This window comes from Loxodonta africana, chromosome 20 (genome assembly GCF_030014295.1).
Source record: "Loxodonta africana isolate mLoxAfr1 chromosome 20, mLoxAfr1.hap2, whole genome shotgun sequence".
Lineage (NCBI taxonomy): Eukaryota > Metazoa > Chordata > Mammalia > Proboscidea > Elephantidae > Loxodonta > Loxodonta africana.
Genome location: NC_087361.1, coordinates 66,964,774 through 66,984,083, shown reverse-complemented (window position 1 = coordinate 66,984,083; position 19,310 = coordinate 66,964,774). Strand labels below are relative to the sequence as shown.

General features: G+C 44.0%; 1 protein-coding gene across 7 annotated transcripts in view; it reads left to right on the top strand.

The window, feature by feature from the left end:
* PFKFB2 (6-phosphofructo-2-kinase/fructose-2,6-biphosphatase 2) overlaps positions 1 to 19,310 on the top strand; it is a 37,597-nt gene that overhangs the window by 6,293 nt on the left and 11,994 nt on the right. For all 7 annotated transcript variants that reach the window (XM_023548374.2, XM_023548375.2, XM_023548373.2 and 4 more), the window contains exons 3-11: positions 6,459 to 6,584; positions 7,102 to 7,198; positions 7,608 to 7,674; positions 7,810 to 7,884; positions 8,249 to 8,305; positions 9,433 to 9,557; positions 13,883 to 14,090; positions 14,523 to 14,669; positions 15,452 to 15,556. In XM_023548374.2, coding sequence (XP_023404142.1) covers positions 6,459 to 6,584; positions 7,102 to 7,198; positions 7,608 to 7,674; positions 7,810 to 7,884; positions 8,249 to 8,305; positions 9,433 to 9,557; positions 13,883 to 14,090; positions 14,523 to 14,669; positions 15,452 to 15,556 — 1,007 coding nt within the window. The remainder of the gene's footprint in view (positions 1 to 6,458; positions 6,585 to 7,101; positions 7,199 to 7,607; positions 7,675 to 7,809; positions 7,885 to 8,248; positions 8,306 to 9,432; positions 9,558 to 13,882; positions 14,091 to 14,522; positions 14,670 to 15,451; positions 15,557 to 19,310) is intronic.

The window sequence follows — 19,310 nt, the reverse complement described above, 5'->3', positions numbered from 1 at the left end:
AAAGTAGCAGCCCCGGCTTCCCATGCTCCTTCTGACAGTCTTACTGATTTCTGAAGTGCTTCTGGGATGGTGCTTTCCATTTCTTGGAGGACAACAAATGTTCCCAGCCAAATAGCTCCACTGGCCCATTTCCTATCTGTAGAATTCCAGGAGGCGAACAGCTTTCCTTCATTTTGTCCTGTCTCAGTCCTTTCCAGTCTGAGCTGACAGGATTTCTGCTTCAGTGATTAATTGGAATCATTGGTCACAGGCCTAATCTCTTTAGCAAATGACTGTGAGCCATGCCCTAGCTGAAAGTTCCAGGATATACTTTCTTAGTTTGTACAACAGAATTTTCCAGATCTTTAAATTCTGGTTTAATTTTGCACAGTTTACTCTAAATGTGTTTCTTTCCTTTCACATGTTACAACGCACAACAAGGAGAAAGCACATTGCATGTTTGCTCAAGATTTTGCTTAGAAATCTCCTTAGCCAAATATCCAAAGTAATCACTTATAAGTTCTACCTTCCACAAAACATTGGAACATAATTCAGACAAGTTTTTTGCCACCTTATAAAAAGGATTCCTCCAGTGCCAATAACATGTTCATCATTTCCTTTTGAAACCTCACCAGAAACACATTTAACTTCCACATTTCTAACAACATTCTGTTTGTGGCAGTAGAAGCTTTCTCCACAGCTGTCAGTTCTTTCTGAGCCCTTATCAGAATCAAGCTTACATTCCATGATTCTGTTGAGTCTCTTCAAGGCAATCTTATTATCAAGCACATCAAAATTTCTCCACCCTCTACTCATTACCCAGATTCACAAGAGGACATAGAACCAGGGATATCATTGCTGACGTCAGATGGATCTTGGCTGAAAGCACAGAACACCAGAAAGATGTTTACCTGTGTTTTATTGATTATGCAAAGGCATTCAACTGTGTAGATCATAAAAAAATTATGGATGACATTGTGAAGAATGGGAATTCCAGAATGCTTAATCATGCTCATGAGGAACGTGTACATAGATCAAGAGGCAGTTGTTCAGATAGAATAAAGGGATACTGCTTGGTTTAAAGTCTGGAAAGATGTGGGTCAGGGTTGTATCCTTTCACCATACCTATTCAGTCTTTATGCTGAGCAAGTAATCCAAGAAGCTGAACTCTACAAAAAGAACTGGGCATCAGGATTGGTGGAAGACTCATTAACAACGTGTATTATACAGATAACATAAACTTGCTTGCTGAAAGTGAAGAGGACTTGGAGCACTTACTGTTGACAATCAAAGACCACAGCCTTCAGTATGGATTATACCTCAACAGAAAGAAAAAAATCCTTACAACTGGACCAATAAACAACATCATAATAATTGGAGAAAAGATTGAAGTTGTCAAGGATTTCATTTTACTTGGATCCACAGTCAAAACCCATGGAAGCAACAGTCAAGAAATCAAAAGACACATTGCATTGGGCAAATCTGCAAAAGACCTCTTTAAAGTGTTGAAAAGCAAAGATGTCACCTTGAAGACTAAGGTGTGCCTGACACAAGCCATGGTATTTTCAATCGCATCATATGCTTGTGAAAGCTGGACAGGGAATAAGGAAGACAGAAGAAGAATTGACGCCTTTGAATTGTGGTGTTGGTGGAGAATATACCATGGACTGCCAAAAGAACAAATAAATCTGTCTTGGAAAAAGTATAACCAGAATGCTCCTTAGACGCAAGGATGGCGAGACTATGTCTTACGTACTTTGGACAAGTTCTCAGGAGAGATCAGTCCCTGGAGAAGGACATCATGCTTGGTAAAGTACAGGGTCAACAAAAAAGAGGAAGACCCACGACAAGATGGCTGCAACAATGGGCTCAAGCATAATGATTGTGGGCATGGCGCAGGACGGGGCAGTGTTTCATTCTATTGTACATAGGGTTGCTATGAGTCAGAGCCAACTCATTGGCACCTAAAAACAACAATGACAACTACCTATTACCCAAATCCAAAGACCACTTCCACATTTTAGGTGTTTGTTAGAGCAGCACCCTCACTTACCAACCTGCTACCATTGAGTTGATTCCGACTCCTAGCAACACTATAGGACAGAGCAGAACTGCCCCATAGAGTTTTCAAGGAGCATCTGGTGGATTAGAACTGCCTACCCTTTGGTTAGGAGCCATAGCACTTAACCACTACGCCACCAGGGTTTCCGCACCCTCACTTACTGGTACTGAATTCTGTCTTAGTTTCCTAGTGCTCTGTAACAGAAATACCACAAGTGAATGGCTTTGAAGAACAGAAGTTTATTTTCTCACAGTTCTGGTGCGTAAAAGTCCAAATGAGGGTTTGGCTGTGTTGATTCCTTGTTGGTAACACTAGGCATTCCTTGTTCCTTGGTTTGTAGACAGCCCTCCCATGTCACCTGTCCTCCTTGTGTGTGTGTATGTGTGTGTATGTGTGTATCTGCATATACCTGCATCTAATCTCCTTATAACTCGGGAATGATTAGATTTAGAACCCACCCTACTCAGGTGTGATCTAATTAACAGCAAAGAAAACTATTTCCAAACAAGTTTGTATTAACAGATACAGGGGTTAGAATTACAACACATATGGTGGGGGCAGGGAACACATTTTAATCCATAACAGTGTTCATAAAAAAATTCAAACAATAAAGAAAGAAAATAAAAAATATCTCACAACCTCTCCTGACTCTGTAAAGTTTGATTCTTTCAGACATTTTATTCGGCCTCTCCTGACTCTGTAAAGTTTGATTCTTTCAGACATTTTATTCGGTGTACCCTGTTAATGAAAACACATTCATGTTGTACATATTCTGTTCTATGCCATTTCCATTTTTTTTCCACTTACTACATTTTTGAAATCTTTTGCATGTCAATTAATGCAGATTTACCTTATTCTGCGTAGTATAGAAAATATGGCTAGAGCAGCCTCCCACTGATGGACATTTAAATGGTTTCCAGTTTTTCAGCATCCAAATCAGTGCTGCAGCGAGCACGCCTGCACATACACCTTTGCACGTCATGTTGGCGACTTCTGCAGAAATAGTAGGAGAAAAGGTAGACATATTTGAAATGTTGATCAGTGTTACTAATTTGCTCTCTCAAAAAGTTCTACATTAGAGGCTGTTTTTAATATTTGAAAATGCGTGATGAAAATTGGGCATTATCAGCTATAACTGTGCTGCTTAGCTGAAGTGTCGGTTTTCTTAGTGTTTGTTTGCAGCCATATGAACTCGGTTATTTCATGCCTGTCAACCAAGCAACAGGAGATAATTATGACTTCTGAGGAATAAAGAGAAGGTAATTACTAATGAAATATAGTTTAATGGGCAGCATATTTCAAAATATGAGGCCTCTTTAGAAAAAACAATGGAAGAAGACTATGGTCATGGAAAGGCTGGGGACCACCACCCTCCTCACCATCCTTCAGGATGAGATTAGGATGCAGTTGTGTTTACCCCGGGCAGTCGTGTTTACCCCGGGGGTCCGTTCAAGTGCTGACAGGAGGCATGAGAACGGGTGGCTGGGACTGAATGGGCAGTCATGAGGACAGGAGCATAGTGAGAGCCTTGATCTTGATTTTCCACTGTGGTATAGTGGACAAAGGTGTTGACTTCTCTGGGCTTCAGTTTTCCTGTCTGTACGAGGGAAGTTATCAAACCCTCATTTCCTCCAAGCGAGGTTATAAAGGGAAACTGAGTTTAAAATTGAGAAGCGAGCTAAACCTTGCATAAAGAAAGTAGAAGAGAATTTCAGGATTGAAACAGCTTTCTGTTGTATGTTGGGAATAGGGTGGGGTGTTACATTGTCTCTGAAATTTATCAGTGTAAGGTATTATTCACAATAAGGTAGCGGTCGTGGTTTTGTTTTAACACGCAAGACAGAATGTTCCTAGTTTTGCTGATGTGGCAATTTGAGATAGGAAGATGTGGTTTAGCTTTGTGCTCCGGAAGTCTCGAATGAGAAGTACTGGTTGTGGCAGGTGTGTGTGGGGATGGTGGGCTCAGGTGGGGGCAGGTGTGTGTGGGGGTGATGGGTGCAGGTGGAGGCAGGTGTGTGTGGGGATGATGGGCTCAGGTGGGGGCAGGTGTGTATGGGGTGATGGGTGCAGGTGGAGGCAGGTGTGTGTGGGGGTGATGGGTGCAGGGGGGCAGCTGTGTGGGGGGTGATGGGTGCAGGTGGGGGCAGTCGGGGTGATGGGCACAGGTGGGGGCAGGTGTGTGTGTGGTGGTGATGGGCACAGGTGGGGGCAGGTGTGTGTGGGGGTGATGGATGCAGGTGGGGGCAGCTGTATGGGGTGATGGGTGCAGGTGGGGGGTGTGTGATGAGCACAGGGGGCAGGTGTATGTGGGGATGATGAGCACAGGTGGGGCAGGTATGTGTGTGGGGTGATAGGTGCAGGTGGGGGCAGTTGTATGTGGCAGTGATGGGTACAGATGGGGGCAGGTGTGTCGGGGGTGATGGGCACAGGTGGGGGCAGGTGTGTGTGGGAGTGATGGGTACAGTGGGAGGTGTGGTGTTGGAGGGCACCATGGGGAGTCCTAGTGGCAGGTGTTTTCTTTTGTTCTTAGCACTTTCTGTCCAGTTGGGTAAACATGGAGCAGATGGCCCCCTGGATGGCTGTAGAGCAGCTCCCAAGATGAGTTGATTTTCAGTTTTGAGGAGGGTAAAGGGCCTTTGGGGCAAGTGCCTAATGGGCTGGAAGGTAAGGGCAAAGCAGGCCTCTGAGAGGTACAGGTAATGAGCCCATCCATCATAGGGGAAGGAGAAGAATGCTGAGCTGGAGAAAGTGAAGACTCAGGGGGTTTTACTGCTTAAGCCTGAGGCAGCTTATCCCGTGCAGTGTGTACCTGCCGTTAGGGTCAGAGACCAGGATTAATGCCAGCCAAGGCTGCAGATGGTGTTTGCTGTGCCCTGTATGCCCTATTTGGACTAGGCTGAAAATTACCTGTGTTTGTTGTTATCCAGGTACCCACCTTGCAGGGAGCTCCAACCCAGGGTCAAGATTTTCCTCATGCAGAGTGGGTAAAGGACTAAAAGCCAAGTCCTTTGACTCTCAGTCTAGGCACGCACTCCTCCCTTACCACCAGGGGCACTCCCTTCGCCTTCTGAGTACTTCTTGCAAACACCCTGAGAAAGCATTCTTCCATTCTGGCCCTTCTTCCCACTTCTCCATTGAGATCTCTTGACGTTTCTTCCTCAAAGATGAAAGGTGAATTTTGCACCCCTGAAGCCCAATTTTACTGATTTATTATGCCTAGAATTATAGGGTCACTTGTCCCAGGGCAGAAAAGCAGCCGCAGTTTGCAGGGCAGCCTCTGGAAAGCAGTGCTGGAGCAGGGAGTTGGAAGGCAAAGCCATCTTTCCTTTCTTGTCCCTGTGCAGGGCCTTCTTTGTATTTGCCAGGCTTTTGTGAGCCTCTCAGATTACGGCAGTTTGGGTGCGGGCCCCAGGAAAGCAGCTGGCAGCAGTGTGGGCTCCTCACCCACCACTCTTCTGGAGCCGGAGGGGCAGGAAGGAGCCAGCCCCTGTAGCAAACTGACGAGGAGTCACAGCCTATTTCTTTGGAGAGAAACAACTGAGGCAGCACAAGATCTGGATCCCAGTGATAGTAGCTTTACCTTGACTCATTACGTGTCCGTAGGCAAGCCCGGTGAGCTCAGAACATCTCTTTTGCTCCCACCTGTCCACTGAGACATATCTCTGTAAATGAGCGTTCCTGCAATGAATCCTCAAAGCAAGGACAGAACAGTGACATTCCAGCTTTTAAGTTGTCTTGCCTTTACGTGGGCCATTGAGACTGCTAGCCCATGTCTGAGACGCATTTTTGGCTGTGATGCCCTGTGGGCTAGCTCTACCATGACACTTCCTGCGGTCTGTTAGAGGTATGGGAAATATTCACTATAGTTTAGAAATCCTGGCTTAAGGAGGAGCTCATGGTCTTCCTGTAAAGGCCAAAGCAGCTTGAGGCAAGGCCGTTTTTGTGATGGGCAAGCTAATTCTTGCCAGCGGCTATGAAAGGATGGCGGAGACCCTCGGGTTGGAAACTGCTGGACCTGTTACAGAAGTCAGCTCAGTTCTGCGCTGGTGGAATCTCCAGGCATAAGAGCTTCCTTGACAGCTATATCATTCTCCTATTGTTGATGGTTACTTTCTTTCTAACCTTTATCACTTATTTCTTCCATCTTGCCACCTGGGATACTTCTGTGAAGACCTCGGGCACATGGGGAAGAGATGTCCTGGTTTGGGAACTTTCAGAAAGTCTGTATGACCCTTTGCCTTTGTTTCAGGAAAATCCACCTGATACCTCTTTAGTTTGCCTTCTCAGTCTTCCTGGACCCATGCCCCCACAGGTTCATGAGGAATAAAGGATATAGTGGCTGAAGTTCCTAGCCCAGTGTGTAAGCCTTTCTAGTTGCCTAATCAATTCGTTTTATTCTGTTTTCATTTCCCTCTAGCATGGGCCTCCTATATGACCAACTCCCCGACTCTCATCGTCATGATTGGCTTGCCAGCCCGGGGCAAAACTTATGTGTCCAAGAAACTCACACGCTACCTCAACTGGATTGGGGTGCCCACCAAAGGTAGGTGCAAGTCGCTCTTGGGAAGGGAAATGATCAGTTTCTGGGCCTTACAGATCTCTGGGAGATGTGTTTTCTCTGGCGCCAAGGTTACATGGTGTTCCTAGAAGAAATAGTGGTTGTTTCCTGTGTTTGCTGGATTGACTTCCTGTCCCCAGACTTGTTTCCTCCTGGCCTGGGCAGATTGGACTAGTTTTGAGGGAATGCCTTTGATAGAAATATTAAGAACAAAGTGAGTCTAGGGCTTCACATTTTCAAAGTACTTGCATATGCGTCATCTTGTCTGTTCCTAATCGTACCTCTGTGAAATAGAGTGGCTGAGGGAATTGAAACTCAGACAGCTTAAGGTCTAGTGAATTAGGACTGGAACCCAACTGTTTTGACTCTTAATCTTGTATTTTTCCCAACATAACAAGATGTTTTTTCACCCTCTTGGCTACCCAGACATTAGGCCAAGGAGTCCCCTCTGATGGAGTCATTGTATTGTTTCACTGCTAAAGGGTTTGGGTGTCTCCTGCAGTGTTTAATCTTGGGGTGTATCGGCGTGAAGCGGTCAAGTCCTATAAGTCCTATGACTTCTTCCGGCATGACAACGAGGAGGCCATGAAGATCCGCAAGTAAGTCTTTTTTAAGGTCAACTCTCTCTCAGCCATCATGGGATTGGATGTGGCAGGGATTTGTTTTCTTTTCAGTAAAGATCTAGTGGGGATTTTAAGTGGAAGTTATGTGATGGGCAGGCTTGGGCTTGTGTGGGTAGAAGAACAGATTCAGAAAGGTGCTTGAATGGTTGTAGGCTAAGCCTAAAGAGGGAGAAGATGTATGCATTGGGGCAAGGGGAGGATGTAGGATAGTACAAAAACCTCAAGGAAAGAGTTGAAAGGTCTAGTTAAGGAAAAATTTTGACCAATAGGAAAAGTAAGTGGGAAGGGGTGTGACTCATAGCAATCCAGCTGTTTGTATCTCTGGCTATTATTGAGCTTGACCTTGCCCCACTTGCCTTGCCGATGTCTTTTGCTCTCCTGGCAGACAGTGCGCTCTGGTGGCACTGGAGGATGTGAAGGCGTATCTCACTGAGGAGAGTGGGCAGATTGCGGTGAGCATTATCTGCATGCTCCCCTTCTTGGTCTTCACCTTTCAGCAGCCTGGCTGCTCACACTCACTTTGAGTTCGCCTTGGTGGGATCCCATCTTTCTGTTCCCTGGATCTACCTTGTGTCCTCTCTTCCCAGGTGTTTGATGCCACCAATACCACCCGGGAGAGAAGGGACATGATTTTGAACTTTGCAAAGGAAAATTCCTTCAAGGTAGGATCTGACTCCCATGCTGGGGAGAAGGGATGAGTGGAGGTGAGGAGCAGGGATGGGAGAGGGGTGGCTCTTGTGGGTAAGGACAGGATTGGATATCTGATTCTCCTTTCTTGGACGTACCCCCCAATCCTTGAGTGTTTTCTTTCAGGTCCTTTCTCAGGCCCTTAGTCTATATGTGTGAGGCCCTGGGCATGTGGTAAGAGCTATTTTTCCAATGCATAGACCTTCAAGGCCACTTTCATGAAGAAAATCATGGGAGATGTGGTGGCTGGGATAGGGTGGTGTAAACAGGTGGTTTTAATTAACAGCCTGACCTGTTAATTTGTGACTTGTTTATCACTGCCTTCTTTCTCCTGGCCAGGTATTCTTTGTGGAATCTGTCTGTGATGACCCTGATGTCATTGCTGCCAACATCCTGGTGAGTGACACCCCCGCGTACCACCTCCTCTTCATCCTTTGTTCCCTGTGTGTGTTTGGTGGGTGACAGGGAGGGCAAGTGGGTAATGTCAGAAAGAAATGGACATGTCTCACATTACAGAGTGATCCTTTCTATCTGCCAGAGCACCATTCTGCACTTCCGCATCTTCCCTTGAGAGAGGCAACAGGCTTTGGAGGGTGAATTAACTGTGGAATGGAGACCAAGACTCAGACTGTAGGAGTCCTGGCCCTGGGCTCTGGGTGTTAGGGTGGAGACGCATGTGCTTAGAAAAGATCACACTCTGCTTTATCTGTCAGGGCTGCCTTATGGGACGGCCATCTGCTCAGCTGTCTAAGGTTCCAGCCAGCGCTCTCTGCATTTCAGCTTCTAGTGTCCTGTGGGGTCATAGGATAAGACAGTTCCCATTTGATGGGCTGGGCTGTGCTGAGGAGACATCGGTGCATGGTATCACGGTGGTAGTTTCCCAGCAGCTCAGGAACTCAGGATCATCTAGGGAAGAGGCATCCATGTATCAGGTTAAGCACCCTATTCTGATTGGTAATGGGGAAAAATTGAATCGCATTCTGTTCCCAGGAAGGTACATAAAGGGATCGGGGCCCAGGAGCAGCCTCAGCCCTGACTGTCTCTGCCCTCCAGCCAAGGGCAGGCGCATGACTCCCCAGTTGTCTGTCTTGTGTTGTTTGCCAGGGTCACAGGATGGGGGAGGGGTGCTCAATGAATGGGAATTGCCAGCACTCCAGTGAAAGGCCACTTTTTTTTCCCCAATTTTTTATTATTGTACTTTAGATGAGGGTTTAAATAGGGCAAACTAGCTTCTCATTAAACCGTTAGTACAAATATTGTTTTATGACATTGGTTACCAGTCCCACAAAATGTCAACACTCTTCTTTCTTGATCTTGGGTTCGCTATTACCAGCTTTCCTGTCCCCTCTTGCCTTCCCGTCCTTGCCCCTGGGCTGGTGTGCCCATTGAGTCTCCTTTTGTTTCATGGGCCTGTCTAATCTGAAAGGCCACTTTTATGAACTTTTTTTTAAGCAGTGGCTATTTGCAAGAGGGCTGTTAAGGTCAGACCTGTGACTAGGCCCTTGCCATTCTCATGATTTCAGGAGGTAAAGGTGTCGAGCCCTGACTATCCTGAAAGGAACAGAGAGAACGTGATGGAGGACTTCTTGAAGAGAATCGAGTGCTACAAAGTCACCTATCAGCCCCTGGACCCAGACAACTATGACAAGTAAGGTTTGAGGCCACGGTTTGAAGGGGTCTCATCTGGGAAAAGAGCCTTTCTCCCTCTGTCTCCAAACTTCCTCTGACAATCAGGACCAATAATATGTAAAACATTCAAGTGAAAAAAGGTGTGGGTCTTGTGGCTTTTATGTGGGTTGCATATTATACTTAACATTGAAGTTTTTTTTTTTTTTAATCATTTTTTATCCTGTTTTCACCACAGTGTTATCGACATTTTGAACAAGGATAATTCCTTGTTGTGAGGGGCTGCCTGTCCCATGCATTACAGTAGAATGTTTAGCAGCAGCTCTGACTTCTGCCCACTAGATGCCAGTAATACCCCCTAGTTGTGATAACCAAAAATGCCAAATGTGCCTTTGGGGTGCAAAATTACTACCCACTGAGAACCACTACCCTAGATTAGTAGCTCTGAACTAAGGTGTTGCAGGATACACCTCAGGAGATACATCACTACTTTTTGGTTACTTTTTAGTTGATATTTAAAGTTTATGTATACACACAAGCACACATAAAATACATAGGTATGTATGTAATATATATTATACCGTGTAGTATATAACCCATTATATATATATATATTTTTTTTTTATGTGTTACACATAACGTATATATATTGCATGTAAAGTCCTTAAATACATGCCTGGCTCAGAGACATGTCTAACAGTTGCTAGCCATCAATACTATGGCAGTGTCTCTCAGCAGTGTGGTATAGAATACAGGCATACCCTCGTTTTATTGCACTTCACTTTATTGTGCTTCATAGATACTGTGTTTTTTACGAATTGGAGGTTCGTGGTAACCCGGTGTTGGGCAAGTCTATCGGCGCCATTTTTCTAATAGCATGTGTTCACTTCATGTCTCAGTGTCACATTTTGGTAATTCTCACAGTATTTTAAGCTTTTTCATTATTATTGTCTGTTATGGTGATGTGTGATCAGTGATCTTTGGTGTTAGTATTATAATCGTTTTGGGGTGCCACAGTGAACTTAATTGATAAACATGTGTGTTCCGACTGCTCTACCAGCCGGCCGTGCCCCCGTCTCTCTCCCTCTCCTTGGGCCTCCCTGTTCCCTGAGACACAACAGTATTGAAATTAGGCCAGTTAATAACCTTACAATGGTCTGTAAGTGTTCAAGGGAAATGAACAGCCACACATATGTCACTTTAAATCAAAAGTTAGAAATGATTAAGCTTACCAAGGAATACATGTCGAAAGCTGAGATAGGCTAAAAGCTAGGCCTCTTGCAGCAAACAGCTGAGTTATGAATGCAAAGGAAAAGGTCCGGTGAACGCCAGTGAACATACGAATGATAAGAAAGCAAAACAGCTTTATTGCTGATATGGAAAAAGTTTTAGTGGTCTGAATAGAAGACCAAACCAGCCACAACATACCCTTAAGCCAAAGCCTAATCCATAGTAAGGCCCTAACTCTCTTCAATTCTATGAAGGCTAAGAGGTGAGGAAGCTTGAGAAGGAAAGTTTGAAGCTAGCAGAGGTTGGTTGGTTCCTGAGGTTTAAGGAAAGAAGCCATCTCCATAACATAAACGCAAGATGAAGCAGCACGTGCTGATGTAGAAGCTGCGGCAAATTATCCAGAAGATCTAGCTGAGATAATTGGTGAAGGTGGCTACACTAAACAACAGATTTTTCAGTGCAGAAGATGCCATCTAGGACTTTCATAGCTAGAAAGGAGAAGTCGATGCCTGGCTTCACAGCTTCAATGGACAGGCTGACTCTCTTGTTAGGGGCCAATGCAGCTGGTGACTTTAAGTTGAAGCCAATACTCATTTACCATTCCAAAAATCCCAGGGCCCTTGCTAGCTATGCTAAATCTGCTCTGCCTGTGCTCTATAAATGGAAAAACAAAGCCTGAATGATAGCACATCTGTTTACAACATGGTTTACTGAGTATTTTAAGCCCAATATTGAGACCCACTGCTCAGAAAAAAAGATTCCTATCAAAATATTACTGCTCATTGACAATACACTTGGTCACCCAAGAGCACTAATGGAGATACACAAGAGATTAATATTGTTTTCGTGTCTGCTAACACAGCATCCATTCTGCAGCCCATGGATCAAGGAGTCATTTTGCCTTTGAAGTCTTATCATTTAAAAAATATTTTTCATAAGGCTATAGCTGCCATAGATAGTGATTCCTCTGATGGATCTGGGCAAAGAAAATAGAAAACCTTCTGGAGAGGATTCACTATTCTAGATGTCATTAAGAACATTTGTGATTCATGGGAGAAGGTCAGAATATCAACATCAGCCTGAGTTTGGAAGAAATTGATTGCAACCCTCATGAATGACTGAGTGGTTCAAGACTTCAGTGGAGGAAGTAACTGCAGATGTGGTGGAAATAGCAAGAGAACTAGAATTAAAAGTGGAGTCTGAAGATGTGACTGAATTGCTGCAATCTCATAATAAAATTTTAATGAATGTTCATAGTAAAATTTTAATGAATGAGGAGCTGCATCTTATGGATGAGCAAAGAAAGTGGTCTCTTGAGGTGGAATCTACTTCTGGTGAAGGTGCTGTGAGCATTGTTGAAATGACATGGAAGGATTTAGAATATTACATCAACTTGGTTGATCAAGCAGTGGCAGAGTTTGAGAGGATTTACTTGACTCTAATTTTGAAAGAGATTCTACTGTGTGTAGAATGCTATCAAACAGCATCACCTGCTACAGAGAAATCTTCCATGAAAGGAAGAGTCAATTGATGTGGCAAACTTTATTGTTATTTTAAGAAATTGCCACAGCCATCCTAGTCTTCAGCAGCCATCAGTGTCAAGGCAAGACCCTCCACCATCAAAAAGATTACAGCTTGGTGAGGGCTCAGATGATGGTTAGCATTTTTTAGCAATAAAGTATTTTTTAATTAAGGTATATACATTTTTTTTGACATAGTACTGTTGCACACGAATAGATTACATACAGTATAGTGTAAACATAGCTTTCATATGCACTGGGAAACCCAGAAAAATTCGTGTGACTCGCTTTATTGTGATATTCACTTCATTGCGATGGTCAGGGAACCGAACCCGCAACATCTCCGAGGTATGCCTGTGTGAGGTGTAAGAGCCGTGGTAAAACATCAAGCCCATGCCAGAGAAAGATGATATGCACCTGGAGACGTGTGAGAATGTGGCTTTGTGAAAGAAAGCACAGGGCAGTTAATAGCTCTATTCAAGGGGTACAGCCCTGCAGGACAAGCAAATGGCAAGACAGGTGGGCATGATACTCTGTTAAACAACTGCTATCGTTTGAGACTGAATTCCTTCAGTTGTATTGCCCGGTAGTTTAGCATTTGGAAGTGCTCTCTTAATATAGAGGTTGAAAACCACTGCCCTAATATGGCATAATAGTATATTCTTTGGTTAGCTCAAAGTCCTACCTAGAAAAACATTAGAACAATATCTGTATGTATCAAAAGTGTTTATAGGTGCTGTCCCTGGTCATAGGGTTATTTGCATCATTCTATCTCTGTTTGTTTTGTTTTTCCTGAATCTTTTTGTTAGTAAGCACTTGCTACTTTTATGAGGGCAATTTAATGATGACCACAAAGTGTATGGTCTATGGAAGTACCTTTGAGAAAGGCTTGATTGGGTAGATGCAGGGACCACATAGAGATCTGTCAGTGGCTCTGCCACCTCCTCCCCTCACCTCACTGCTGGTGATACCATATTCTGACCAGAGCTTGACCGCCTCAGAGGGGAGTTGTGCATTTCAACAAATTTCGGGATTATCAAAATCTTCAGGCCAAATCTTGTCCAGCCCCTGGGAAGAAGGCTGCATTCTGTTTATCATATTTATCTACATTGCATGACACACTATGGCACTGGTTATATAGTACTGACTTACTAGAAGTTCAGAAAACCTGACTTAATCTTAGTCTTGAGGAGTAATCCATTTCTTACATTTTGGATCCATAAATGTGGATGGGGTATGACAAAGGAGAGGAGGCAGGACTGCTGTGAGCCTATAAGTAACTATAGAAATCCTTCCCTTCTACTGTTATCCTCACACAGTCAGGAAATAGTGGAGTAGGAACTGAGGAGTCCTTGGGTGGTGCAGTGGTGATAAGCCCTCAACTATTAGCTGAAAGGTTGAAACTTTGGACTCTATCAGAAATGCCTGGGAAGACAGGCCTGGCAATCTACTTCTGAAAGCCCACAGCCTTGAAAACTCTATGGAGAGCACATGGGGTCTCCATGACTCAGAATCGACTTGACGGCAACTAACCACAACAACAACTGTTATCCTCAGCTTTTCATACCTAGGATTTTTTCCTCCCCACTCTTCCCAGGGATCTTTCTTTCATCAAGGTGATAAATGTAGGCCAGCGATTTTTAGTGAACCGAGTCCAAGACTACATCCAGAGCAAGATAGTCTACTACCTCATGAATATCCACGTCCAGCCTCGCACCATTTACCTTTGCCGGCATGGAGAGAGCGAGTTCAATCTCTTGGGGAAGATTGGGGGTGACTCTGGCCTCTCGGTGCGGGGAAAGCAGGTAAGTAGTTATCTGGCAGGCTGGATTTCCTAGGCTGATGTGTAGAAGGTCATGCCTGAGGTCATCTCCTTTAGCTCCATACTTCTTAAATCCTGTTTGGGCTTAGGCTGTGGGTTCAGATATTCAAGCAAATGCTAAGGATGTTTCCTTGCTCTCTGACATTAGCTCTATATTGAAATCTATCTGGGTAAATTGGAACCATTTCTGCTGTGATCATTCAGCCATCGGATATTTATTGGGCACTCCTTATGTCCCTAACACAGTACAGGGTGCTCCAGTTGAAGTTCATTTCCTCTTGGGTTTATAGTAACTATGTAGCACCTCACAGATTCTGACTGTGACCATACGCATTGTCCTTTATGAGCAGAGTTAGCAGTTGTATGTGCATGTGTGTGTTTTCTTTTTTTTAGAATTTCTATTTTCAAACCCCAGTTTGCCCAGGCTCTAAGGAAGTTTCTTGAGGAACAGGAGATAGTGGACCTCAAAGTGTGGACGAGCCAGCTGAAGAGGACAATCCAGACTGCTGAATCCCTGGGGGTGACCTATGAACAGTGGAAGATTCTGAATGAGATTGATGCTGTGAGTAGGAAGCTCCAAGGGCTAAAAGCCAGTAAGAGTCTTCTATTCAGGCAAAAACTCTCAGAAGTCACAGTCTGGGCAGTTTTAGCTAGAAAGTTAGAACCACCTAGTTGAAAGTTTGAATCTAGGGTCAGTTCAGGCGTTGGGGAAAGGAAGGGGGATAATTGCACTCACGATTGGGGCTTCTTGTCTGCGTCTAGCAGCTGTGCCAGTGATGGCACCTAAACCAGCTTTCACCTAACCACTCTGGCACCTAAGTAGAGTGGGGCTACCAAGGCCTCATCTATTCCTTTGTGTATTTTCTTCCTGGGAAGAAGAAATAGCTAACAGCTCATGTCCTTAATTTCTGTACAGATCTCTTGATCAGCTGTTCTACAAAAGTCCTTTCCAAAAGTTTTCTTGGCTTTCTCTGTCCCTGAGCACACAACTGGCATTTCTTTTCTTCCTCTGTACTCTTTTATTTTCCCCTCCTACAAAAAGTCTCCAATGCCCTCAGCTCCCCTTCCTCCCCCACATTTGTTCCTGCTGATTTTTCTTGACCTGTAAGTTCCTACAGTAGTAGGAGAAGTGGCTGCTTAAGCTATAGAAGCCACCTGCTCCCTGCAGCACCCTCACCCTGTGAGTCCCAGACACTCTCCTGGCCAGTCAGTTGTGATATGTGAAAGGACCCAGCACGGTGCCTGGCACATAGTAAGAAACCAGCATTGTTCGGTGTTGTCCTTATTTGGAGTGGGGCTAGTGTTGGTCTGTCTACCTCTTCAAGCCCGTGTGGCTCCTTGCAGGGCGTGTGTGAGGAGATGACCTATGCGGAGATTGAGGAGCAGTACCCAGAAGAGTTTGCACTTCGAGATCAAGAGAAGTACCTCTACCGGTACCCCGGTGGGGAGGTGAGGCTCCCTTCACATGGCACGGTTGCCCCACCCTTTGCTGAGGAGTTAACTAATTTGGAGGAAGATTCAATGTGATTTTGGGGTCCTGGAAAGGGTGGTTTGGGGCCATTTGGTTTATCCTTCTGCCTTGGGGTCATACTGTGTTTAATTCAGCTTAGGCAGTCAAATACCTCATTAATCTGTTTAGATCTCCAGGGAAATGGGTGACAAGTTTCGATGAAGATGTTCTCTGCATTAAGATGTGGGGGAAACAACATGATATATTTTTTTTAATTATCATTTAATTTTTAATGTATTTTAATACATCTGTAGTGGTTAAGTGCTATGGCTGCTAACCAAAGGGTCGGCAGTTCAGATCTGCCAGGCGCTCCTTGGAAACTCTATGGGGCAGTTCTACTCTGTCCTATAGGGTCGCTATGAGTCGGAATCGACTCGACGACACTGGTTTTTTCTGGGTATAAACAACATAAAATTTGCCATTTTCACCATTTTACATGCACAGTCCGGTGGCATTAATCATTTCATCCACAATGCTGTGCAGGCAACACCACTTTTTGTTTCCAAAGCATTTTTGTCACCACATCCAGAAATCAACAATCTTTCTTCCTATGTTCCATCCCCTCCATCCCACCTCCACCTGACAGGTATAATCACTGAGTAAATGTATGAGATATGGATTTCTTTCCTTATCATCTCTAGTGTTTTAGGCTATTTCCTGGTCTAAGTGACTTCCTACTCTAGGGATGTGCAAGGCAGAGGTGTATGAAAGAGAATGGCCGAGGTCCAGGGAAACACCAGGAGTCTCTTACTTGCCTCACACACTGTCTGTTAATCTATGGGGAGAGAAAAACTAAAAAAGGCTGAGTTCAGACCACCTCTTCCTTTTCTTTTTTGTTTATATATGTGTGTGTGTGGAGGGGTGCATCTTATGTATGTATGTGTATATTTTAGTGAAAATATACACCACAGAAGATACACCATGTCAGCAATTTCTGCACATACAATTCAGTGGTATTGATTACATTCTTCAAGTTGTGCAGCCATTCTTGTTACCCTTTTTGAGTTGCTGTTGCCACTTTGATCCCACAGATAATTCTTTAAAAGAGCACGATGCTCAAGACAGACATATTTTACGAATTAAGTAAGCTACCATTTGGTTCAAAGATGACTTCAGGGGATAGTGTTGGATTAAGGTTTAAAGAATATCTCAGGGCAGAAACAAATTACCAACTTCATATGGACGGGCAAGAAACCCTGGATAAATAAAGCATTACTGAAAAAGAAGAACAAAGTGCGAGGCCTCAGTCTACCTGCTTTTAGAGCCTATTAATACCGCCACAGTAGTCAAAACAGCCTGGTACTAGTACAACAACAGATACATAGACCAATGGAACAGAATTGAGAATCCAGACATAAACCCATCCACATATGAGCAACTGATATTTGACAAAGGCCCAAAGTCAGTTAACTGGGGGAAAAGACAGTCTTTTTAATAAATGGTGCTAGCATAACTGGATATCCATCTGCAAAAAAATGAAACAAGGCCCATACCTCACACCATGCACAAAAACTAACTCAAAATGGATCGAAGACCTAAACATAAAATCTAAAATGATAAAGATCATGGAAGAAAAAATAGAGACAATGTTAGGAGCCCTAATACACGGCATAAACAGTATATAAAACATTACTAAAAATGCAGAAGAGAAACCAGATAAGTGGGAGCTCCTAAAAAGCAAACACCTGTGCTCATCCAAGGACTTCACCAAAAGTGTAAAAAGACTACCTACAGACTGGGAAGAAGTTTTTAGCTATAACATTTCCGATCAGCGCCTGATCTCCAAAATCTACATGTTTCTGCTAAAACTCAACCACAAAAATATAACCCAATTAAAAAATGGGCAAAGGATGTGAACAGGCACTTCACTAAAGAAGACATTCAGCCTGCTAACAGATACATGAGGAAATGCTCACGCTCATTAGCCATTAGAGGAATGCAAATCAAAACTACAATGAGATTCCATCTCACTCCAACAAGGCTGGCATTAATCCAAAACACAGAAAATAATAAATGTTGGAGAGGTTGTGGAGAGACCAGAACACTTATACACTGCTGGTGGGAATGTAAAATGGTACAACCACTTTGGAAATTGATTTGATGCTTCCTTAAAAAACTAGAAGTAGAACTACCATATGATCCAGCAATCCCACTCCTTGGAATATATCCTAGAGAAATAAGAGCCTTTACACGAACAGATATACGCACACCCATGTTCATTGCAGCACTGTTTACAATAGCAAAAAGTTGGAAGCAACCAAGGTGCCCATCAATGGATGAATGGATAAATTATGGTATATTCACACAATGGAATGCTATGCATTAATAAAGAACAATGATGAATCTATGAAACATAACATGGAGAAATCTGGAAGGCATTATGCTGAGTGAAATTAGTCCGTTGCAAAAGGACAAATATTTAAGACCACTATTATAAGAACTGGAGAAATAGTTGAAACAGAGAAGAAAATATTCTTTGATGGTTACGAGCAGGGAGGGAGAGGGGTATTCACTAATTAGATAGTAGATAAGTTTTATTTTAGGTGAAGGGAAAGACAATACACAGTACAGGAGAGGTCAACACAACTGGACTAAACCAAAAGCAAAGAATTTTCCTGGATAAACTGAACACTTCAAAGGTCAGTGTAGCAGGGACGGGCGTTTGAGGACCATGGTTTCAGGGGACATCTAAGTCAGTTGGCATAATAAAATCTATTAAGGAAATATTCTGAATCCCTCTTTGGAGAGTGGCATCTGGGGTCTTAAATGCTAGCAAGCAGCCATCTAAGATGCATCAATTGGTCTCAAACCACCTGGAGCAAGGAAGAATGAAGAACACCAAAGACTCAAGGTAATTATGAGTCCAAGAGACAGAAAAGACCACATAAACCAGAGACTGCATCACACTGAGACCAGAACTAGATGGTGCCCACCACAACTGATGACTGCCCTGACAGGGAACACAACAGAGAACCCCTGAGGGAGCAGGAGAGCAGTGGGATGCAGACCCCAAATTCTCATAAAAAGACCAGGCTTAATGGTCAGACTGGGACCAGAAGGACCCCGGAGGCCATGGTCCCCAGACCTTCTGTTAGCCCAAGATAGGAACCATTCCCAAAGCCAACTCTTCAGACAGGGATTGGACTGGAATATGGGATGGAAAATGATACTGGTGAAGAACGAGCTTCTTGGATCAAGTAGACACATGAGACTATGTTGGCATCTCCTGTCTGGAGGGGAGATGAAAGGGCAGAGGGGGCCAGAAGCTACCTGAATGGACACGAGGAGAGCGTGCGGAGGGAAGAACTGTGCTATCTCATTAGAAGGGAGAGCAATTAGGAGTGTATAACTAGGTGTATGTAAATTTTTGTATGAGAGACTGACCTGATTTGTAAACTTTCACTTAAGTGCAATAAAAATTAATTAAAAAAAGAAACAATCTTGGGGCAATAGTTTCAGGGGGTTCTGCCAGCCTCAATGGCTCTGGAAAGTCTGACCTATAGTTTTCTTAGTTGAAATCTTGCTTTGGAAGGGTCTGAGTATTCTCAAGAGCTGTCAGGCTCTGGGGGAGTGAGCAGGTGACACAAAGTTGCTGAGCCTCTAGAAAGAAGGCCAGCTGGGGAGAAGGAGAAGTGACCTCTCCACTCTGGGACCCAGCCACCGACTTGCTGCCAGCTTGCACCTGGCCTCCTC